At 43.2% G+C, this 22,635-nt stretch overlaps 1 protein-coding gene across 3 annotated transcripts in view; it reads left to right on the top strand.

Annotated features, from left to right (window-relative positions):
- shroom3 (shroom family member 3) overlaps positions 1–22,635 on the top strand; it is a 69,537-nt gene that overhangs the window by 786 nt on the left and 46,116 nt on the right. For all 3 annotated transcript variants that reach the window (XM_031855439.1, XM_031855438.1, XM_031855437.1), the window contains exon 2: positions 9,369–9,523. In XM_031855439.1, coding sequence (XP_031711299.1) covers positions 9,369–9,523 — 155 coding nt within the window. The remainder of the gene's footprint in view (positions 1–9,368; positions 9,524–22,635) is intronic.

Raw genomic sequence — 22,635 nt, 5'->3', positions numbered from 1 at the left:
ATATATATATATATATATATATATATATATATATATATATATATATAGCTTGATAATAAGTGTCCTTACAGTCAAACTAGCTTTTTTTAAATAATATTTTATCATATTTATTATTATATAAAATTAGCTTTTTTTAAATAATGTTTTTCGTATGTATTTTATTATATAGTATGATATTATCTTTATCTATCTGAGTTAAGCATACAGTGGGTACAATGCCCTCAGATATTCTGCTTCTATGGCACAGTGATATTAGAATCCCACTATGGCAAAGGCATGACCCGCTACTCTGCCTCTGATTGGTTTACCCTGATATTCCTACTCATGCCTTCGCCTTAAAGCAGGATTCCTATTTTAGCAGCCGGGTGCAGCTGCATAATCTATTGTATTTCCTGCATCCAGTGACGTCAAAAGTGATGTCATTGGTGGCAAGGAAACTAGAGTGCTACTTTAGCATTGGTAGCTGGGCAATGCCATTCAAAAACGTCCTTGTTCTCCAAGCTAGTTACTTTTCCCACTATGAGAAAAAAAAAAAAATATATATATATATATATGAGTGCAGAGGATGTTGTGAAGGATGTACATTTTACAGTGTTCTGGCTGACTGGGATATTCAGCTGTATTCAGGCCGTTCGAGGCTGCAGCACCAGGAAATGGCCGACGGGGACCGTCCAGAACCTGAGCTGCCGGGACCAAACGCCAACTGGAGGTGCCTTTGTTCAGATTGCCCTCCCATGCCCACAGAAAGGGAATCATTCTGCTGGAATGAATGCCAGCGTGGGCAGTGTTTGTTGGATGCTGTCGCCAACGACAACCCAAGGAGAGCGAGCAGTGTTTTTCTTTCTTATTTTGAGTCAACTGTTCAGCGGGCAGCCGGACGGCAGAGACATACAGCGGGGAAAACCAGCGTGTAGGGCCGACATATTTTCATATCTCGCTCTATGAATTACAGGCCCAAGGATTTATTTCAACCAAACCAGAGTTGTTGATTATTGGAACAGTGGAGTTTTATTTTGATTCTGCCCAGCTTTAAGTGCAATGGGAGACATGAAGTGTGTTGTACGATGAGCTAACAAGACAATTAAGCTAATGTTAGTTAAGAGAAACCTGAATTCAGAGGGTGTCTGGTTGTGTTTTTCTTTTTGTGTAAATATATATCCGCCGCTCACAATGTGGGAGCAGGAGAAATCTGCTGTCTCGTTCAATACAGCACTGGAGATATTATTTCTTCAGTGGACTACATTTACCTGACTACATCAGCGCTGATTGGAAACCCACATAAAAGGTTGCAAATTTTCCCTTTAAATATCAGAAGTAATTTTAACATTCTCCTTCTGACCAATATTGAGAAAGCAATTTAAGGGTATTTCAGTATTTCACTTTCTTAAAATTGGTTGCCTCACAGGAGTTGTAACAAAGAATGATCACATTCAAAGCACCAGAGGCAGAGATAACCTGATTTTTAGTTATGAGTAAGCTCCAAAAAAGCCAAAACCTACATTTCCCATGATGCAACCACTAATCCTATTTGACCTTCCCTACCTGGTTAATTCACACTTTTTTCAAACTGTCCACGTTTGTTATGCCAAATTATTAAAAATGAAGTCTCCATTCAAGCAGAAATAACCCTAATGATATCATCTCACTTTAGCTGCTAAGCTAGCAATAGCTCCACAGACAACCCTGAATCCCAGATTCTGCGCTTTTGGCTTAATACAATGATATAATGCTTGAATGTTGAACTAAAAGATTCAGACTACCGTTGACTATTTGTCATTTGTCATTCACCCTCAACCACAACTGAAAAGAACACCGTGTTACCAGCTAACGCTAGATTGTTTATCTCGGAAGCCTCTCAAACACCACAAAGACAGAGCTCACTTCCTTCCTTCTCAAACCTCAAAATGATACAAAGAGTGATGTTCTTCCTCAACAAACAAACAAGGCTCTGCAGTGCAGACTGCTATGTGTTGGGCAGTGCAATGCGAAGCACATAGGGAAATACCGTTCAACAGAAAAAAAACGATTTTGACGCATGCAGAGAGTTTGATTCTATAGTTGACCAACTCACAGAATTAACTGCAGCTGACAAAACACTATTGTTATGAATAATTATTTCTCCTCTTTTAGGTTGTTAAGGCATAATGCGAGTTATTCAAATATGGCACTTTCAAAGTGCGATTTGGATTTAGAAATGATTAATCACTCAGCCCTGGCTACTGTAATAAGGACAGTGGTCATTAATGATACCCTTTCTGTCCTCGCAGCAATGTGGCCTCATTTTATTAAAATGCAAATGAGCAAGCTAGTGTGTGTGTGTGTGCGTGTGTGCCGAGGTCATTCTGGGACGGAGGCCAAACTGCATGCTGTAAAATAGAACAAGAATGTGAATTATGTGTTGTCCTGAGTGTTTTCGAACACACTCATGCTTTTATTTTATGTAATTAGATCAGTGTTAGCACCGTTCTCCATGTTTGACCCGACATCTGCCTGATGTCGGGTCAGTCTCTGTCGGTTTGACGGTGTGTCTCTCAGCCTTTTTCTGTCTTTTTCTGTACTTCCTCTCCCTTTCACTCTCCCTCTTTCGTCTGTCTGTTTGTCACTAAATGTCCAACTAATGTCTCCCGGTGTTTGTCCGACCACACAGTGAAAAGGATGTACGTCCACATCGGGTCATTTTTGTGACGCTCTCCGTCCACACTGAATCTCTTCTCCTTCCTTGGTAAGAGAAGTACAAAAGAGATTTTTTGTCGGTTGTTTATCGACAATGCAGCACATTTCTCGCGGTTCTGAGCCGGGGTCAGAGGTCACAGTGAAGGTTTCTGTTAATCCAGGTGGTTCGGCTCAGGTTAAACAGTCTTAATGGGTCTTAATCTGAAGGTCTCATGACCAGCATCGAACTGGACGTGTGCAATTACACTGCCAGGGTTACACCTTCAAAATAATGGACAATGGTTAAGCTGTAACCGGGAATATCTGCTGCCTCTGTTGGTTCAGCGGTGATCTACTCTGCTCTACTCTGTAGTTGTAGCTCCATCACAGTTCTGAAAACTTGTACCCAACATGTAAAGGATCCATGACAACCTTAACAGGGACATGTCTGTTGAGATTCAACAAAAAAAAAAAATTAACCCATATAGACCAACAGCAACTGTACTGGAGCCTCAACAGACAGTTATGCGGTACAAAACTCCTGGCCCATTATCTCTCCCAGTACTGAAGCCCAGTGACGGCTGGTGGAACATGTTCTAGGTAGGGCCATCCAATCAATTTCAGCAAACATCCCAGAATGATTTAATGCAAAAAAATTAAGGTATCAAACACGCATTACTACTTTGCAGTTAAATATTTAACATTTATTCCAACACGAAAAAAAGCAGTAAATAACACTTTGATAAACACGTCAGGACATCTTATTTTTGTCACCCTCACAGGGAATTCAGTATAATATCTATATACAGTATAATATATATCATATAATAATATTCAGTATAATATAAAACACACACGTACATACAGTATATAGATATAAGCTATGATGAGTTCTCACTGTTAATTTACCATCTCAATTAAATGTTGATGCCTCCATGATCAAGTTAAGCAGATGAGACTGAGGACAACTATGTACAAGAAAAGATGTTCACTTTGCCTAATATGTAGCTTGACAGAGTTCTCTATGTGTGTCCTGGTGTTCTCATGTTCCTTACCTCCTCATCCCTCACTCCCGTAGCTGTCATGCTGGATCTGTCCCCGTTGTTTTAAAAAGCTAAATAAGTTATGAGCATGACGTCATCCAGCTAGCCAAACCTGTCTGGTACAGCTAGCAGAGAAGCTTCGCATGTACTGCTTCCCTTTCCTGCTAGTCTACTGTCTGATTGTGAGGTCAGGCTGATCTGGGATCAGCACTTTGGCCTGCAGAATCTCCGCCAAAGTTCTCCTCTCAAACGGGTCTTGGAGGAGTAGTGCTGGCGCTCGCCTGTAGAGACTTCTCCCGACGAGAACACGCAGCTTGGGGCCAAATGACTTTGGCCCCGGGCTGAATCTATTTGAGGATTGGCTAAATTGTATGTCACTCATTTATGTCTTTGATCAGCAATTGGCTAAACTGCTTCATAGACTCTTGTAGGCCATTTCTTGATGGCCCCAGCGCTGAGGACATGCAGACAGGCAGCGAGGACGTACAGGAAAAGCATATATTTTGCGCAGATATCATAATTTACAGATATTACTGGGTACATTCCATATTTCAAAAACCTAAATATTGACAATTTGTAAAAAAAACAACTTTGTGGCTCAAGGAGGGGCGCTCAAGGTGGGGCCACGCCCCATGGCCCTCTATTGGCCAGCCGCCACTGCTGAAACCACTGAAAAAGCCTCTGACAGGTCCTCTTAAAAACCTCCATTGGATGTTTCACCTCAGCATTGGTTGATGTTTTTTCTGTTGCAGATTGATCATAAAAATCTCAATTCAGCTTTGTATAGCAACAGCTCTTAAAGAACAAAAGCTGTACTCATAAAATCTGGGGTTACGATTCGTAACCATGCTCTCTATCGAAAAGCGCCGCTAGTACAACTGACAGGAACTGCTTGGTGAACAGCTCAGGTGCCAACATGGCTGCCCCCGTGACAAACATAGACTGTATTTAAGAAGTGGCAGTAATTGTCGTGATGTCACCCATTGGTTTGTGGACTGCTTTGCGTTCGTCATTTTGACCGTCACCATCTTGTTTTTTTGCAACCAGTGAACGAAAGTGACCGTATTTGGACTGGGGGATATGGCTCTGGTAGCAATATCGACCTGTCAATCACAAGGTAGCCCCACCCTAAAGCATTTTAATCACAATACCAACATTGATGTCTATTGATGTCTTCAATCTTTCACTTTCTTTTTCTTTTACCTTGAGTAGACAGAGACATTGATAGGGGTTTGACAATTGCTTCATTTTAATTTTTCACAAGCCAGCAAAGACACAACTATTCAAAATCAATTCAGTCCCCCCCCCCACACTGCTGTCTGAGGATATTTTCCTAAATCTCACAGTCTTTATTGATTAGAGGAGGTATGTTGTTTCAGTCACGGTATGAACAGGCTGAGCTGCTCTGCTTGGATATCTCCATCTGCAGGATAATGAATTTCAGCTGGAATACCAAAGTCAGTGACACACACACACACACACTGTTACACGGCGTTACTGGGTGATTCTGCGAGCCTTATATGGGTATATTTATTCCTTATTCCTGATGTGCACCGCTCTACAGAGCCGAGCAGCGGTTTACATTTCAGCACGCTGTTATTCTTTCACAGCTCTGAGAGGATGCTTCATTTCCTTTGTATCAGCACAGCTCATCAGACTCATCCCACATTTGTGTTACTCAGTCAGTCAACCCATCTTCGTTTGTCGGGGGCCTGCTCCTCACACCAAACCTCCATCTGTTGACGAGTTTTGGAAAATGTCATTGTGTTTTCTGTAATGTTGTTGTGTTTTGGCCCCTCAGGGCCACCGTACATAGGTGCTTAAAATCACTCAGGACCTACAGAATGTTTGGGGAGCGCTGCGTTTGAGGACCCTTTCGAATGTCGGGGCTGTGTGGATCTAAACACAGAATGCCTTTGTTGAAAAGTAACACATTTTGTAATTCAGAAGAGGGTCAGACACACCCTGAGTGAAATTCTTGGCAGTTGTTTTAACATTCAAATATTCCCAGATGGGTGGGGTTTGTTGTTTCAGAACAGTGCTAGATACCTTTTGTCAATCACAGGAAAGTATGTGAAATCAACTATCAAATACAGTCACTGTGTGGTGTTAGTTAATGTATTCCTAGTCCCCATGGTGAACCCGACCTTTGATCTGTGTAGTTCGACTTTGTCAGTTAGTTGTCAGGAAATCTTAATTTGGACAAAGACAGTGTGGACATTGGTGGGACAGTCAAGTGACACCCACAGTGCCTGGACTTTGCATTTGAGAAGTTGTAGGTTTTCCCCCATTAATTTCAATAAAGTCAGAGTTTTCTTGGAGCAGTATATCCACTGGCCATGACAGGAAGTGCATCTTATTGCTCTTACATGCTGGAGTCCACGTCAGTGTTGGGTCAATTTCCAGTTTTGTCGGTCCCGTCCGGTCATGTCTACGCGCTTATACGTATAGGAAACAGCTGAACCATTATGCCAAATTAAAACAGAAGCCTACATCGGTAGCCTGTGCCGACGGATTCACCCAGAAATACTTTTCCCCATAGACTTGAAGTACATTGGAAAAGAGACGTCTTTCAATCAGCAAATCTTTTTGGTAAATCATCTTCCGAGTAGGAAAACTAGAATAACCCTTATTTAAATCATTAGGTCCTAAAAGTTGTAAAATGAACTCCTAGCCGAATACAGAGTTATTGTCCTTCCTCAGTTTATGTGAATGAGCCCGAGGCCGATAGCTTGGAGGCGGGGTTAAAGGAAATGCTTGTGCGCTTGCTCTATAGCCCCATGGATGCCAAAGATCGGCGGAAGATTCGCATAATATTATCTTTTTGTTTTAGTTTGACTATAACAGTGTAACTAACACACACATAATAAACAGGAGGGAAATCCTTCTTGTTGTCTGGATTCTGCCCGCATTGTGATGCCAATATCCTAATGTGTGTGGTGGAGAAGCTCACTAGCACTAGCGCTAGCTCAGCTACCTCCATCGGTCACAGGACCTTTGTCTTGCACGTCGTAGTAAGTCTCCCGAAGCATGGGCTCTGCTGGCTTTTCCTTTGCACAGGTCGCTTGAAAACTTGTCCAGGTGTGATCACGATGATCCCCATCGCACACTGATTACTGTGTGTACTTTGTTCATTTACGCCTGCATTTACATGAGTTTTTTCCTTGTCCAGATAAGATCACATGGTAATACCAGGAGGGAATGGGAGCCTGGATGTTGCAGTCACGTCATACGTTCAGGGCTAAAGGCCTCAGTATTCATGATGATGAAGTCCATGTTCAGACTGTGTCAAAAAAACGCTGACTCCTCATTTCTGTGAGGCCACTGAACTGAAAAAGCGAACCACATTATAAAGTGTGGGCCAGATTTAATTGCACAAGAACACAAACCAGGATGGATATCTTGTGCTGATCGGTTGCTTACCTCGCTACTGCCTCTGTGGTCGAGTCTCTCCTGCGTATCGAGGCCCACCTAGTTTTTTTATTCTCACCCGACCCAACCAGCAAGCATCCGGGGTTCCAGTCTGAGCCGGCGACGTTTGTGCAGAAATATTTTGACGACCGTCTCAGGATTTCATTGAGCTTATCTTATAGAAAACGAGAGCGCAAGACAATGTGACCTCACAGAGGACGGACACAGCGATAAACACTCAGTAGGACGTAGGTCCTGATACTGTCGCACACGCTGCTGAGAGGCATCATTGGCACCGCTGATAATGCAGTTGGGTCATGCTGACAGTATGTCTGTAGGTGTCTGTGGGTGTACCAGTCCGTGAGTTTCAATTGCAACATCATGTAGACAACAACAATGTAAGAGTGATGAGAAACTTAAAGTTACTGTAAGGAACATTTAACTGTTTATGAAACAGTCTCAATGTAATACAGATGCCTCTATATGACCAACATAAGTTAACGAGACCATCAGCGAGGAGATTGGCTGTTTCTATATAGTTATTCTTAATACTTGTCATCGGCCGAAATCGGACGAAATCATGCAGGTTCACCAGAAACTCATTCAACTCAGACTCCGGCGGGTTCTCCAGCTGAGACAAAGCCGCTCAGAGCTCGGCTGAAGTGTCTCCTCCTCGGGCGAGGAGCAGAGCTTTGCCTCGCTGCTCTGCCGGCACCACGCTGCTGACACCACGCTGCTGACACCACGCTGCTGGAGACCCAGGCCGTACTGCTGGGCCCACAGGAGGGAAGAGAGGGAAAGGAGAACCAGAACCAAGATTGATCGTAGCAGTGCCCTCTGTAGTAAAGGTTCTCTAAGAAGTTTTCTAAAGGGACTCTGGTGCTCGGAAACACTACAACTTCCGTTAACCCGTGCAGCCGGTTATTGTTTTGGGGCACTCGACCAACATCCTTATAGCATCTTGGCTCCAACACAGCTGATGCACCAGTCATAAACAGGCGTTATCTAAAGTAACATGTTATTAAAATGATATGCTAACCCAAGGCATTGGAAGTTAACACTATGTCACTGTAGGTAATAAGCTAGGTTTATGAAAAAAGTTGTCCAACGTCCACCGTCTTCCTTGTATGGAGTAGTTATGATTGCTAAGTGAATAGTTTAAAGGGTTTAAGTGAACAGTCAATTTAATTAGAAAAGACAGGTATAGATGCAGTGAAGTTTTACTTAAAATACAACCCGTAAAGAAAAATAGAGACAGACAGGATGTGAGAATGAAAAAAGCCACCGGGCAAACAGCCAAGACTTCCTTCTTTTCCCGACATTGACCCACGAACGCACACATGAGCACACCACAAGTGGTTCCTACCCGTCGGTACAATAGCAACCCTGATAACGGCTGCCACAGCAAGTGTGACTCAACAAGTTCCATCGCTGTGTTACCAGTACAGAGATAGGACATGTTTAGCCTAGCTTAGCACAGAGACTGCAGGCAGGGAAGGACTGCAGCATGAACCCAGTAGACCTCTTAGGTCATTTCATTATTTGTTTTCTGAGCTTGGTGGTCTTCGCCTGTGTATAAGAAGTGGACGTAGTCATCGCAACGTCATCTATTGGTTTATGGACTGCCGTTTTGAAGCTTTGAGTTCGGCAATTACGCCGTCGCCATCTTGGATTACGGCCGTCGCTATGTTGTGTTTTTCGCAACCAATAAACAGAAGTTATTTGGAATGCGGAGAAGTGACGTAGAGACGACGTATCAGCTCTGGTAGCGACCTGTCAATCACAGTAAGCCCGCCCTAAAGCATAGTCTGCTTTATGGTCTATTTGACTCTAAATGGACCATAATTTACTAAATGAACATCATGCTGTATTGAGACCATAAACTCATGTTTACAATGTTTACTGAGGTAATAAATCAAGAGAGAAGTAGAGTCATTTTCTCATAGACTTCTATACAATCGGACTTATTTTTGTAACCTGAGGAGCCGCCGCCTGCTGGTCAGTAGAGAGAATGCAAGTTTTAAGACACTTCTGCATTGGCTTTGCTTAGCAGAACCGGAGGTTGCCGCCTGGTCTTGTCCTGCTGATTTCTCTCTCACTAGCAGACTGAATGCATAATGAGTCTGCGCTTTTGTAAATCATTTAGCTAAATCTGCAGCAAATAGCTGCCAAATCATTGACGTCTTGCTGTACACATTTGCACTACGCCACTTTCCCAGTGAATCTGGACTTACAGGTGTTTGTGTGTTTGTGTCTGTGCAGGTAGAGGAGGGCGGCAAGGCGGACAGTTTGGAGCAGCCTCTGCTGGCGGGGGATAAGATCATCATCATCAACGACGTGGAGCTGACTGGATACAGACAGGAGGCCATCGCTCTGGTCAAAGGATCGTACAAGACTCTGCAGCTCACCGTCCGCAGGTACAGACTCTGTGTGTATGTGTGTTAGTTTGGCTATTTCTAACCCCATCGGGTAGAGATCGGGTAGCAGAGTGAGTGTGTGTGTGTGTGTGTGAGAGAGAGATTGACAGGGAAATCTCTCTGGGTGATGGGTAATGACGAGGAGGAAATTCAGAAACGAGGGGAAAACACCTGTTTCAGATTTTAGTAAATGATTACTATGAGACTAATGATGATATCATTCCACATACACACGTTAAGCTTCCCATAGGGGTGGTAAAATACACTGGAACAAACAATATTTTCATGCTTTTCACTAATTGATATTCCTTCAAATTAAACTTATTAATCAGTAAGTCTATAATTTAGAAACAGCTCAAGACAGGCCTTTGTATGTTGTGATTATATCACAGCTAAGGGGCATTATTAAGTAGACAACATGAAAGTTATAGACACATTCCAATTTCAGTATTTTTTTTATTGATAAAGAATAACGGTCACACTAAAACAGGCTGTCCTGGGCTGGGCCTCCGAGGCGGTTGCTATGGAACAGCGGTTGCTTCGGAAGGTACACTAGCAGCTAGTGAAAGAGCAAAATAATTCGTATCATTGCTTTGGTATATGGGTATTATATCACGGCTATGAACCAATCAGAGTCCTTGATTTGAGCTACCCGTAAATTCCTGGAAATCAATGTTTTTTTCTTGCAATTTTTTTCCGTATTCTTACGGCTGAATTTCTAAATCAGAATATGACATTCATGCTCTAAAAGTCACTGAAATTAATATCAAAATTTGAATCATTATATGTATCTATCGAGTAGGAATACCATAACATTAGAGTCACAATTATCCATTGTTAGGCATCAAGCTCCTTTATGCTAAAGTTGAATTAGAACTGTAATGAAATAGGTTTTCTGGTCTCCACTGTTTTCTAACAGATTGGTTTTTATCTTTGCACAAAGAGAAAATATGAATCACTGCAGCGGTAACAGCTTAAAACGTTCCCTCTTTCCTTTGTTCTTTCCTTCCTTGCTTCCTCCCTTCCTTCTAGTTAGCCAGTCTAATCTGTAACTGGTCAGGATTCAGCGGTACATCCTGGTTCATAGTCCAAATCAGATTTGGTTGTCTGGAATCAGCACACACACACACAGAGACACACACACACACACACACACACACACACACACAATCCAGTAACGTTCTTTGTCAAAATGAACTGATAAGGTAGATTTATTTCCTAGAACTAAGTTGGACCGAGTCTGTTCCAGTCTGGCACAGTTGGTTCTGGTGGCCGGTAGATAAAGTCATACAGCGTGTTATTCTAATGTTAAGTCGTCGGATCCAGTTGCTGGATAATGATAATTTGAAAGTGTTTGTTGGTATTTGTTGCTGACATCGACCTGACGTCAGTTGTGCGTCACCAAAGAGAGACTTACTTGTGAATGAACAGCTGACCCTGAAGTTAGTCTGTGTCGATGGCATGTACACTACTTTCTGCTATCAATCCCACAATGCAATGTAACGCATTGAATAGATGCAGGAAACATTTTGTAATTAAAAAAAATCTTGCATTTCCACACCACCTAACCTCTTGGATTAGCCCTCCACTACATCCCAAATAATAAGATCAACAGGGCAGAATATTAATATTATTATTAATAGCCACGTTGCTCTTGGATCCGTCTCTTTCGCGAAACGTCAAGCAGGTTCATTCACCTTATTTTCTTCTTCATCTTTTCCTACGCTCTCTTATCAGTCTTCGATGACGGTTAAAGCTAAATGGTGTCTTACCTTTGTAAACATTCAGACTTCTGTGTGAATTATCCATAGACGGTATATAAGAAGCGGACGTAGTCATGGTGACGTCACACATTCGAATGTGGACTGCTGTTTTGAAGCCTTGAGTTCTGCAATCTCGCCGAAGCCATCTTGGATTACGGCCATCACCATGTTGGTTTTTTTCACAACCAATGAACAGAAGTTACCATGTCTGGAATGCTGAGGAGTGACTCTGGTAGCTGCAGCGACCTGTCAATCACAGTAAGCCCGCCCCAAAGCATACCCTGCTTTATGGTCTGTTTAACTCTAAATGGACCATAATTTACTAAATGAACATCATGCTGTATTGAAGAAGACTTGAAACTAGAGATTGAGACCATAAACTCATGTTTACAATGTTTACTGAGGTAATAAATCAAGAGAGAAGTAGAGTCATTTTCTCATAGAATCTGACTCCTTTTTGCAACCAGAAGAGTCAGTAAGGGTCAAAATGTGTGTTTTTTTATTGATTTGATCAGTTACTGTAGATAGTCAAATGATCATCGATATAGGCTGCCTAAATATAACCACCTGATTGGCAGGACTGTATGATGATACCTTTATTTTGAAAAAGACAAATAGTGGGGTAGCAAGATTTTGACTTTTTCTCTCCCTAATTGAACACCGGGGATGCATTTGCTCCACTTCTGAGGCACCTATGAACGTAGCATCTATTTACATTCTCCGGTTGACACCTGGCATGGTACAAAGCCAGGTATGTATTTGGGTTTGGGGTGTGACTGCCTGCAAAGCTGCTGTTACTACTGCGGCTTTTATTCACTGGGAGACGCGTGAGAGGTACGACACAATGCAGGACTTTAGACTTCAGACACACACGCAGACACACAGGTGTAGATGCACACATGGCATTATTGAGAAGGTGTGGCGAGGAGGTGAAGGCGTGAGAACTTGTCCTCCAGACGGGCGGAGAGCAGCGCTGCGTGCTTTGGTCTGATTGGCTTCCTGCAGGAGTCTGATGGGGAACCACGAGACAGGCCAATGCTGTCAGGTCTGTTTCATGATAATTCTGCTCTGTTCTACTGGGCTTTACACGGTGGGCCTCGATTTGCGTGGCCGTGTGCAGCGGACTGTGCAGCGGACTGTGCAGCAGGTCAAACTCTGCAGTTGCATATCTGAGCCGCATTCAGCTTTGGACTTAAGTGTCCTGCTGAATTTACAAATCCAAGGGGACAAGCTGATTTTATAGACAATAAGTGGATGAACTGACGGCTGTAGCTCACACAGACGTGTCATGCGGACAGAAGTAGCCACACGTTTTCTGTCGATGATCTCCTAAATGTTCCTCAACATAGAAACGCAGATGTCTCCTGAATGAATTTACCATATGAGGATGATACAACCATCAGTTTGACTCATTTGTTTCTGGGACATTTTCTCTGTCAGTTTGGCCTCAGCTGCCGTAGCTACAGAGAAGAAGGGGTGAGTCAGGGCGGTAGTACATTTGGCACACTTTGTTGTTGCTGTTTGGAACAAAACATATCACAAAAGTTGCTAAATTCATCCCAAACTGATCCAGAATCTGAAAGTGGACCAGTTTAAAGTAAATAGTGTTTAGTCAGGTTTCTACAATAACAACAAAGAGCACACGTCATCATAAGCCGTTTGATTGGATGTTTTTATTCTCCTTCAATTGCTCATCTTCTGTTCTGATGGTTTATGTAAGCAGGAGAGTTTAATATCCATCCAGTCAGTCGCCTCACATTCTGTGAGAATATGAACTCGACTTACCTCTCTCCAAATAACTCTTTCAACTTCGTGACTCTAGAAACGAGACACAGCGTGTGAATCAGACGTCTGTGGAAGGTCGGATCTTTCCCTTTTTGAGCTGCGAAGCTGTTCGCCTTGAATATGTTTGAATTATTTTGTGAGCCACGTTTTCTCCGACTCACTCTTCAGACAAAAGCTGTCAGACGCCGCCTCTGTCTCTGTCTCTCTCTGTCTCTCCCTCTCTGTCTCTGTCTCTCTCTCTCTGTCTCTCCCTCTCTGTCTCTGTCCCTCTCTCTGTCTCTGTCCCTCTCTCTGTCTCTGTCCCTCTCTGTCTCTGTCTCTCTCTGTCTCTGTCTCTCTCTCTCTGTCTCCCTCCCTCTCTGTCTCTCTCCCTCTCTGTCACTGTCTCTGTCTCTCTCTCTCTCTCTCCTCCATACCTGCTGCCCTCCCTCTGATTCAGGTGAGCCCTGATTGGCTAAGAACAGAGTCAGACAGAGAGAGAGAGACACACTTACACACAGAGACATTCAGAGGCAGCCATTAGTGTACTCACAACAGGCTGAGGAGCTGCCAGTCAGAGCTGTAAGTGTGTGTGTGTGTGTTTACTTTATCACAATACATGTGACGATATAAAATTACATCGTAATTTCATTTTTGTTGTATTATTATTGTGTGGTCAACTGACTGACCTGCTTCCTGACCTGTCAGACTTCTTTTTAGTGAAGTTGTCTTGTCTAAACACTTGGCTTGGTACAGTTTAGCAAATATGTTGTTACAGTTGACAGAAATTATAGATAAAACTACAAAAAAACGTCTGTAGCTGGATAATACGGCTATCCAGCAATCAGTCTTAAAACCTCAATATTTTGAGAGTGAGCTCCTGATCGGTTGTCACAACAACAACAAGAACAGTGTCGGGCTTCAGCAGGTCACGCCTGTTTCAGGCTGTTGGGCTTGGCTGGATTAAAACGTCTGAAGGAATCAGCCTGTAGGAATGCAGTTTGTTACTGGGAACAGGGGTTTCGTAGCAAGTTTATTATTGACATATACGGCAAAATACTGACCTTTGACCTCTGTAGAACAGCAGCTGTCTGCAGGACCTCTAGCCTTGGTGTTTGTTTGGACTTGTTGACTTGTTTGGAGTATTGTGTCTGCAGTGATATCTCCCCCCATATTGGACTCTGTGAGGGGTGCATTTTTGATTTGGACTCACTATGATGGTACTTAAATTTGATTGGTGCAGTATCTGTGTGGGCCGGCACTAGAAATACTTTGCAATACCACTAGAATTCCAACAACCCCAGGGATGATGTATTTTGATATTTCAGCATTGTGAATTCAAAAAAAAAGTGAATATGATTTTTTCCATTGAATTTTAGGTCGTGGCAAAGAAATGTTGATGATACTCACACGTTTTGTTCAGAAAGATCATCTTCACAAACTTGTTGAAGCGTGAACGTAATCGTTAGAAGTAAAAAGCTAACGTTAGAGTACAAACAAACACTACGCTCGCACGACTTCACGTCACCAGCACTAAGCTAAAGGAGGACTAGTGTTCTAGATGATGAATAGTGTTCTCATGCAGCCACTTGTGAGAAACCTCCTTTCTGAACCCCAAAACCTGCAAGAAGGTTTGAAAAGCATATTTATCGTGGCCTGAGGCTGTAAAAACAGCCATTATTGTTGGATTTTCAACTATCTGCAGTTCCTTGAACACATCATGTGTGCCAAATGCTTCCGTCAGGAAAAGTAACTAAATAATTGTGATATTTCATCAGCTTGGGGTTCAGAGGGTTAAGACCCTCAAAATTCACTTGTGGGATGTTTTTTTATGTTGTGGAACAAAACTTGAAAGTCTCTTAACCACAGACCTTATTTCAGGCTCCCAACCAAAAACCCATTGACCTCGAGACAAGCGAACCGGAAGTGCAAAAATGCTGACTCATTTCTGGATTTAGGACGCATTCCTGCAGCACTCTATAAGTTCCAATAGTGAAACAAATTTTTGTCGTCACCATGATGAAGCCAGGCAAGATATTGGAGTGACGCACAGGAACGATAGACACAGTCAATCGATCAATTAGTTTGATTTGTAAGTGTTTGTAAGTGTGTGTTTAAACTTTGGCCAGAGCCAGGCTAGCTGTTTACCCCTGCTTCCAGTCTTTACGCTAAGCTAGGCTAAATACATGCCGACTCTAGGTCTGTACTTAACACGCAGACATGAGATTGATATTGATTTCCTCATCTCATACTACCAAAGGAAAGTGTACGTCCCAAAATATTGAGCTCGTTCTTTAAAATCTTGTTGACAAATGTGTTCGCCGTGCTCTCAGATGGAATTTGGCTCTGTCACAAACTGATCACACCGAGAGCAGCTTTGAAGCCGTCTTTTTTATTGATACCTGACACTGCCGTATCACCGCTCACCTGTGCTCTGGCTGTGTTTGTTGCCTACATCACACCTTGCCATGCACCTTGCAGCTGTTTTTTTCCACCGTTTTGTTCTTTAATCCCCAGTAAGCAGCAGTGTGCGCTTCACTGGTGTTACATTACACATGAAGAGGTTTTGTTTTCCCGGAGGCACAAGAAGAAAACTACAGACAGCACGCACCTGCTGCTCAAAATGCAAGCATTCTTTTTAGTGCAGGTCATAGTGCCGGTATTGTGCGTCAGAGCAGAAGGTCTTAAAGGGAAGATTTGCCACCTTTCATGTGGACGTCCAATCAGTGTTGATGGTAAATGCAGTCGATTGAATCAATAAATTCCTCAGTGCGTGCTGTATTGACCCAGAAAGCTGAGGTCGCAGCTGCAACTGTTGTTCTTCCTGCATCCCCCGTGGTAATTTCACATGACAGTGACGTAGTTGGATGCAAGGATGAACTACAGGCTAATTCAGCTTGGACTTCTAGTCTCCGCCTCCCCCCAAGGAGCATAACATGATTTCCATTGCTCTCTTTGCTTGTATTGCAAACTAGCTACGTTCAACACAAGCGGCAACTTCCAAAGCAGAAGCAGAAAACTTGTATTCTCTCTACTGACCATCAGGGGGCGACTCCTTTGGTTTGTATAGAAGTCTATGAGAAATGACTACTTCTCTCTTGATTTATTACCTCAGTAAACATTGTAAACATGAGTTTATGGTCTCAATCTCTAGTTTCAAGTATTCTTCAATACAGCATGATGTTCATTTAGTAAATGATGGTCCATTTAGAGTCAAATAGACCATATTGCCGGTCTGAGAATTGTATTGTGTTTTTTCGACTAAGACCTTTAACAGTGTGTTTTCAGTTCATTGTAACATTTTGGTCAACTAAAAATGTCTTATTCAGGGTTTGATTTTACTTTCACAAAAAAACGAGATGGCGAAAGCCGGACTCGAGATCCACAAACCAATGGGTGACGTCATGGTGACTTTGTCCATTACGGATTCCTACGGAGTAGTGTAAGAGGTTATGGATGGCAAGGACCCTGGCTGTCAGAAGCATGTGCCCAATGCATCCTGGTACATGTAGGCACAGCTCCATGGGCAGGAAAACTCTGTGTTAACATAGCATGCACTGAGGAATTTATTGCTTCAGCTGTCTACATTTAGCATCAACACTGATTGGACATACACATTAAAGGTGGCAAATCTTTCCCACCAAAAAGCTCAAAGGCTCAAACAAGACGAATAATCAACAACCAGGATAGCGGCTCTGCAATGAGGCTTAACAGGTACGAAGCTTAGCATGTTCTCCATCTTAGTTTGGCGTGTTAGCATGCTAACATTGGCTCATTAGCAATGAACACAAATTATAGCTGATTATGCGAATGTCATTGTTTTTGCTGGTATTTTGGACAAATAAAAATTTGGACCTGATGTTGGTCCATCCGATACTTGTTGAGATATTTCCGCCAGGGCCTAAGTGGTGGACCAACCGATCAATAGACCGATATTGCTAATGCAGCACCTGTAGCATCTGCTCCACAATACCAGCATCCAGCAGCTTGGGTTGATGGGTACTGGTGGAGCTCTGGGAACTGTTTTCATAGATCTAAGAGCCAACTGACAGGCAGCATCTGGTGAGAGTTGTCTCCTCCATATTAATGAATCCACCATAATGTAGAAGTGTGTGTATTTCGGGCTGGTAGTGTTTGTCCTGTCAGTGTCCTCTGTGACCAGACTCTGCAGTCAGTCAGTTAGTATTTCATTGAGCAGGTTAGGCGGCTGTCTTATTGTCTCTATTTGCATGTGCTTTGTTTTGTTTTGTTTGTGTAACTCAGACAGAATGCAAAGCTGACAACCCTCATTCAGTCCTTGCATTCTGGCAAAGATTTGGCTAAAACCAAAGAGATTAATCACTCCACAGGAGAGTAAAATCTTGTTTTCCAATATGTACAGCATGATCCTTTAATTAAGAATTCTAGTGCAGTACTCGTTTTGCGTTTTGTGGCAGAGTTTTCCGGGGGGCGTCCCGGTTCAGATTGGGCCGACTGCCTGGCTTCTGGTTCTGCTGCTTTCAGCGTTTTCTGGGGGCGTGCCCATTTGGAGCGCATGGCCATTCGAAGTTGGCCAATTGCTCGGCCCCTGCAAGTGCTACTTGCAGTGTAGTTGAGATCCCCTCATTGCTTGTGGACTCCAGGGGAAGTGAAGAAGAGTTTGGTTGTAACGTTAGTATGTACAGCATCCAGCAGCAAAAGTGAACTGCAGTCCTGCCTGTAAAGGCCCGCTGCTGACGACATGATCGGGCCCTGTAGCCCGCTGCACAGAGCACTAACTATTGTTTATTCAAACTTTATCGATATTGAACCAGTGTCCAAATCACCCAAATTTCGACACTGCACAAACTCCGGTCCCCAGCAATACGCTGGCCAAGTGTGAAGTAGATCTGATCAGCGGTTCTCGAGATATGCGAAGGACACACAAATTTGTTGCTTCATAGTCTGATTTTTTCTATCTTGTGAGTTTCAGGACACAGAATAGTGATACAATCACAAAAGCAAATGTATAGTGGCTTTAATATTGTCTGCACAGCCAAAAGTTCATTGTCACCTGATCATTTCAGTCTTCTGTGATAGTTGAACGTGTCATTCCCAAAACCATGACATTGGGTCATTGTCATGTGGAAACAGGAAAGGGTCACAAACTGTTGCTCAAAAATAAACCTTGAAAGATGGTGTAGCATTGAGATTCCCTTTATTAGAACTAGGGGGCACAATTCAGGAAAAGTGTTGACAATAGTGTTGCTTACCAACTTTAAGCGCATTTTAATGAATTAGCTCACAAGACGAGGGAACTGTTTCCTTAATGTTTTACACTGTACTGTGCGTCTGAGATCTTATATCTAGTGATTGTTCTACTGGAATTTTGTCGTGTTCTTTATGCCTGTATTATAGTGTCTGTTTCGTGTAAAGGTTTCGAGAGAACTTCCATTATTATTAAGCCGACTTCTCAAACATGAGTGAAAAACCGGGAGTCAGACTGAGTTGCAGAGCTGAGCAGAGACGAGAGCAGGAGATGAGTCACGATGTCAAAATGCTGTGAGGAGTGTTGGAGGTCACGCAGCATAGCAGCACAGTTATCAGCAGCGTGTCACCGTGTGTGTGACGGGCTGGTCGGCGGTTACAATAACAGGGATCTCTGTGGAGGCACAGATATTTGTTCCAGCTGTTGCCGAGGTGCTACGACCTTTGACCTCCCTGCATTTGGCTGTGATGTTGATGATCCATCAGTCGTGTTAGTATGAATACTCCCCAGCATCCGTCTGAGAGATCTAGTAACCTTAATGGTGGCATTAATGATCAAATTTAGTTGGGTTTGTGTCTTTTATCTTTTTTACAGACAGGTTTCTCAATATTGCGCCGATATTTCAAGTTTGACTGCTTCCACAAAATACTTCCACAATGAGATTTTTGATAAATAATCATCAGTATTGTGGATATAATGATTGGGTGGGTAAATAATATGACATCACTTAACTGTAATGCAGCCTTTAAAACCAGGAAAAGACAACACTTATGCCGCATTTTGTCTAAATTCTTAGATGATAATTTAGAATTTGAACACCGTCTTGTATCAAGTTTTAAACCCCAGTTGTGTAGTTGTCTGTAGGTGTTCCCCTCCGTATCTCTCTGTCTCTCTCTTTCTCACTCTTTGTCTTCCTCCATTCATCTCCAGTGACTCTCTGTCTTTGTGCTCCTTTTGTCACTGGTTGACGTAATCGAGCTTAATGAATGTTTGAGTTTCTCTGCTGAAAAAAGAAGAGGAAGAAGTCATTAAGGGCTGAACACCGTGTCCCATGGCAACTGCTGCTCTCCGTGCGTGGCTACGTGTGTGTGTGTGTGTGTGTGTGTGTGTGTGTGTGTGTGTGTGTGTGAGTGTCGCAACATTGTGGGGACGCAGAAATGTTCACACGGTGACTTTGTGGGGACTCATCTGTCCACTCTATCGCTGTTGGACCATTCTGCGGCCTCCTGGGGGGATGTTTTAAAGACCGCTTGTAAAGTTTGGTCTTTGTAACTATCCTCTACATCAGGGATTCCCAAAGTGTGGTGCGCGCACCCCTGTCGGTGCGCGAGCTGCCTCTAGGGGGTGCGCGAGAGGAAAAATGTAATGGTGGTCTAATGGTGCAGTCCTGTCTCCTAAAAATTACGTTCCCACAAAACTAAAATGCATTCTCAATTACGTTTGACCATAAACGTATTTTCTCCCTGATTACGTTAGGAGACAGGGTTTCGCAGTCGTATTGCCTGGTGCAGTGAGGTTCTGGCTAACAGCTGTCTGAAGCCCTCTTATTTACTGTCGCCACCTGAACACCAAGCATGCCAGTGCAAGTCAAAAGCCCCTTACATTTTTTATATCGAAATTGGAGGAGTTACAACAACTGCAGTCTCATTCATGTGTTGGGTCTACAAACGCACTACGGGCTTCATATCTGGTCACAGAATAGCAAGAAAGGGGCTACCTCACACAATCGCCGAAGACGTGTGCTTGCCAGCTGCCAAAGAGATGGTGGAATGTATGATTGGAGAGAGAGAAGCAAACAAGTTGGACATGATCCCGGTGTCCAACAACACTGTGTCACGCCGCATCGATGCTTTGTCCGAAGACATCCTGGCTACATTAGTCGGTCGCCTGAAGAAGAGTGAGTTTTACTCTCTGCAAGTAGACGAGTCTACAGATGGGGTCAATCTGGCCAATCTTCTGGTGTACGTCCGTTACCTTTTCGAAGGCACGGTGCAGGAAGGTTTTTTGTCTTTTTTGTGTTTTTTATCTTGTAAACAAATGCCACGCGCGAGCAAACTGTTCTCTCATTGGTCTGATTTTTATGCGGCTATAAATAGGCTCTGTTGCTTTTTTTTTTAAGGTGTGGGGGATTGGGGGTGCATGAACCCGGTCGGGATGTAGAAGGGGGTGCATGGCCTAAAAAGTTTGGGAACCGCTATTCTACATTGACACATATTTTCATTCTGTTTCTACCTGTTGTCCATTATTTGTAACATATGAGCTCCTGTCGCAGTCTTGACTACGTGACACCAGAGAAGATAAATAAACACAAACGGTCCAGTAAAGTACAACCTGACTTGCTGTCAGTCAATGTAGCATTGACGATTATCAGAACTGTCCAATGAATGAGTCACCTGTCTATATAACTTTATGCTTCAAGCTCTTGGTTTGTTTTCAAAGAGTAAGGTTTAGGGCCGGTTTATACCTCTGCGTTGAACCTAAAGTACGCTTCTACACCTAAGTCTGACGTGCACCTTAGAAATGTGACCACGCAGACCGCAACAATAGGGACTGGTCCACTTGGTAGCATCGCATTTCCTCCAACGCATATTCAGTTTAAGTTGAACTGTTGTTCAACATTTATTAGCTCCAACTCCAATATGATCCGCTAAGTTTCAGTTGTTTGAAGTACACAAAGAAACTCAAAACAGTGACAAAGAAACCCCACCGCAAACTAGCGCACAAGTATAAATGCTCACAACGGCGTAGGCCCCGTGCATTGGCTACACAGAGCCTACGTACAGCTATAAGTCAGCCTTTAGTGTCACCACACTAGAACTAAAACCAGGTGGTAACCTCTGGTTCTGAAAAGTGAAACCAATGCTGAAGTGTCTTAAAACTTGCATTCTCTCTACTGACCATCAGGGGGCGACTCCTCTGGTTGTATAGAAGTGTATGAGAAAATGACTCTACTTCTCTCTTGATTTATTACCTCAGTAAATATTGTAACCATGAGTGTATGGTCTCAATCTCTAGTTTCAAGTCTTCTTCAATACAGCATGATGTTCATTTAGTAAATGATGGTCCATTTAGAGTCAAATAGACCATAAAGCAGGGTATACTTTAGGGCGGGGCTACATTGTGATTGACAGGTTGCTACCAAAGCCGTATGCGGCGTCTCTGCGTCACTACTCTGCCATCCAAATATGGTCTCTTCCCTTCACTGGTTGCAAAAAAGCCAAGATGGCAGCGGCCAAAATGCAGACTCAAGGATTTAAAACAGCAGTCCACAAACCAATGGGTGACTACACGATGACTACATTCTTGTTATGACTAAAACACAACAATGTATCATCTTCTTCCTACCAACTAAACTGAAGAACAGGTGTGAATCCTTCGGTAGTCAGGACTGATAGATCTCGTAAAGGCATATCAAAGATCTGTGATGTAGTTTTTATGTTTTTTGCATGTTGTTAACCCTAATAACCCACTCTGTCGTTGGTCGGTAAAAATGCTGTAAGTCTCTTATTGACTGACTTCCTGTTGTTAAGATCAGGTGAGAAGCATGTGGACCAGCTGGCTCCTGTCTTTCTTTCAGGAGAAAAGTAGAGCAAATGAATGCCTTTCATTCATTGAAAGACACAATGTTTGCGCTACGCCGTCCATCTCAGCCGACAACAGAGAAACGTCCTTCTCGAGTGTCATCGTGTCATGAAGACGAGTCAAGCCAGAGTTGGGACACACAAACGTGATGTTGAGGTGCATTTGCGTGCCCCAAAACGTGCAAAACAGCACTCGCAGACTCATCATGGCACGATTTTGTTGGAATAAACATAAGTGGGGGGAAGCCTCTGAGTAAGAATGTACTGCTTTAATGAGAGGATAAAGTGCTCCTCCGCTCACCTCAGGCCTCTAGATGTAGGTCAGAACTTGGTGAGAGTGCTTGAGAGAGCTGTGTGCGTTTGTGTGTGTGTGTGTGTGTGTGTGTGTGTGTGTGTGTGTGTGTAATGAGATGGAAAATGGAATGTGTCCTTCCTGTTCAGGTGACTTGAGTGTGTCGCGGCTGCCACACATTCCTCTAACCAGCTCGACAGGTTTCACTCAAATGGGCCTTTTATCTGTGCACCTGTGTGTGTGTGTTGTACAGAATTGTGTTGTGAATACTCATCAGTGGAATGTCCTCAGTTAATGATATTAGTCTGGGTGTGTTTCTGTTTGTGCTTGCCAGCGGTGTATTGTCCTCTGCTTTCATCTCTCTCTTTAAAAGGATTGTAGATTCAAAAGGGAGGGAGGAGGCAGCTGTGACTCTCACAGGCAGACGGATATCGAGCCTGAACTACCTAGCAGGATTCGCTTCACTCACTCACACTCAGATGCCA

Source organism: Anarrhichthys ocellatus, unplaced genomic scaffold, assembly GCF_004355925.1.
Source record: "Anarrhichthys ocellatus isolate YVR2014 unplaced genomic scaffold, GSC_Weel_1.0 scaffold16, whole genome shotgun sequence".
Taxonomy (NCBI): Eukaryota; Metazoa; Chordata; class Actinopteri; order Perciformes; family Anarhichadidae; genus Anarrhichthys; species Anarrhichthys ocellatus.
The sequence above is the reverse complement of the archived record's forward strand: the minus strand, read 5'-3'. Positions and strand labels throughout refer to the sequence as shown.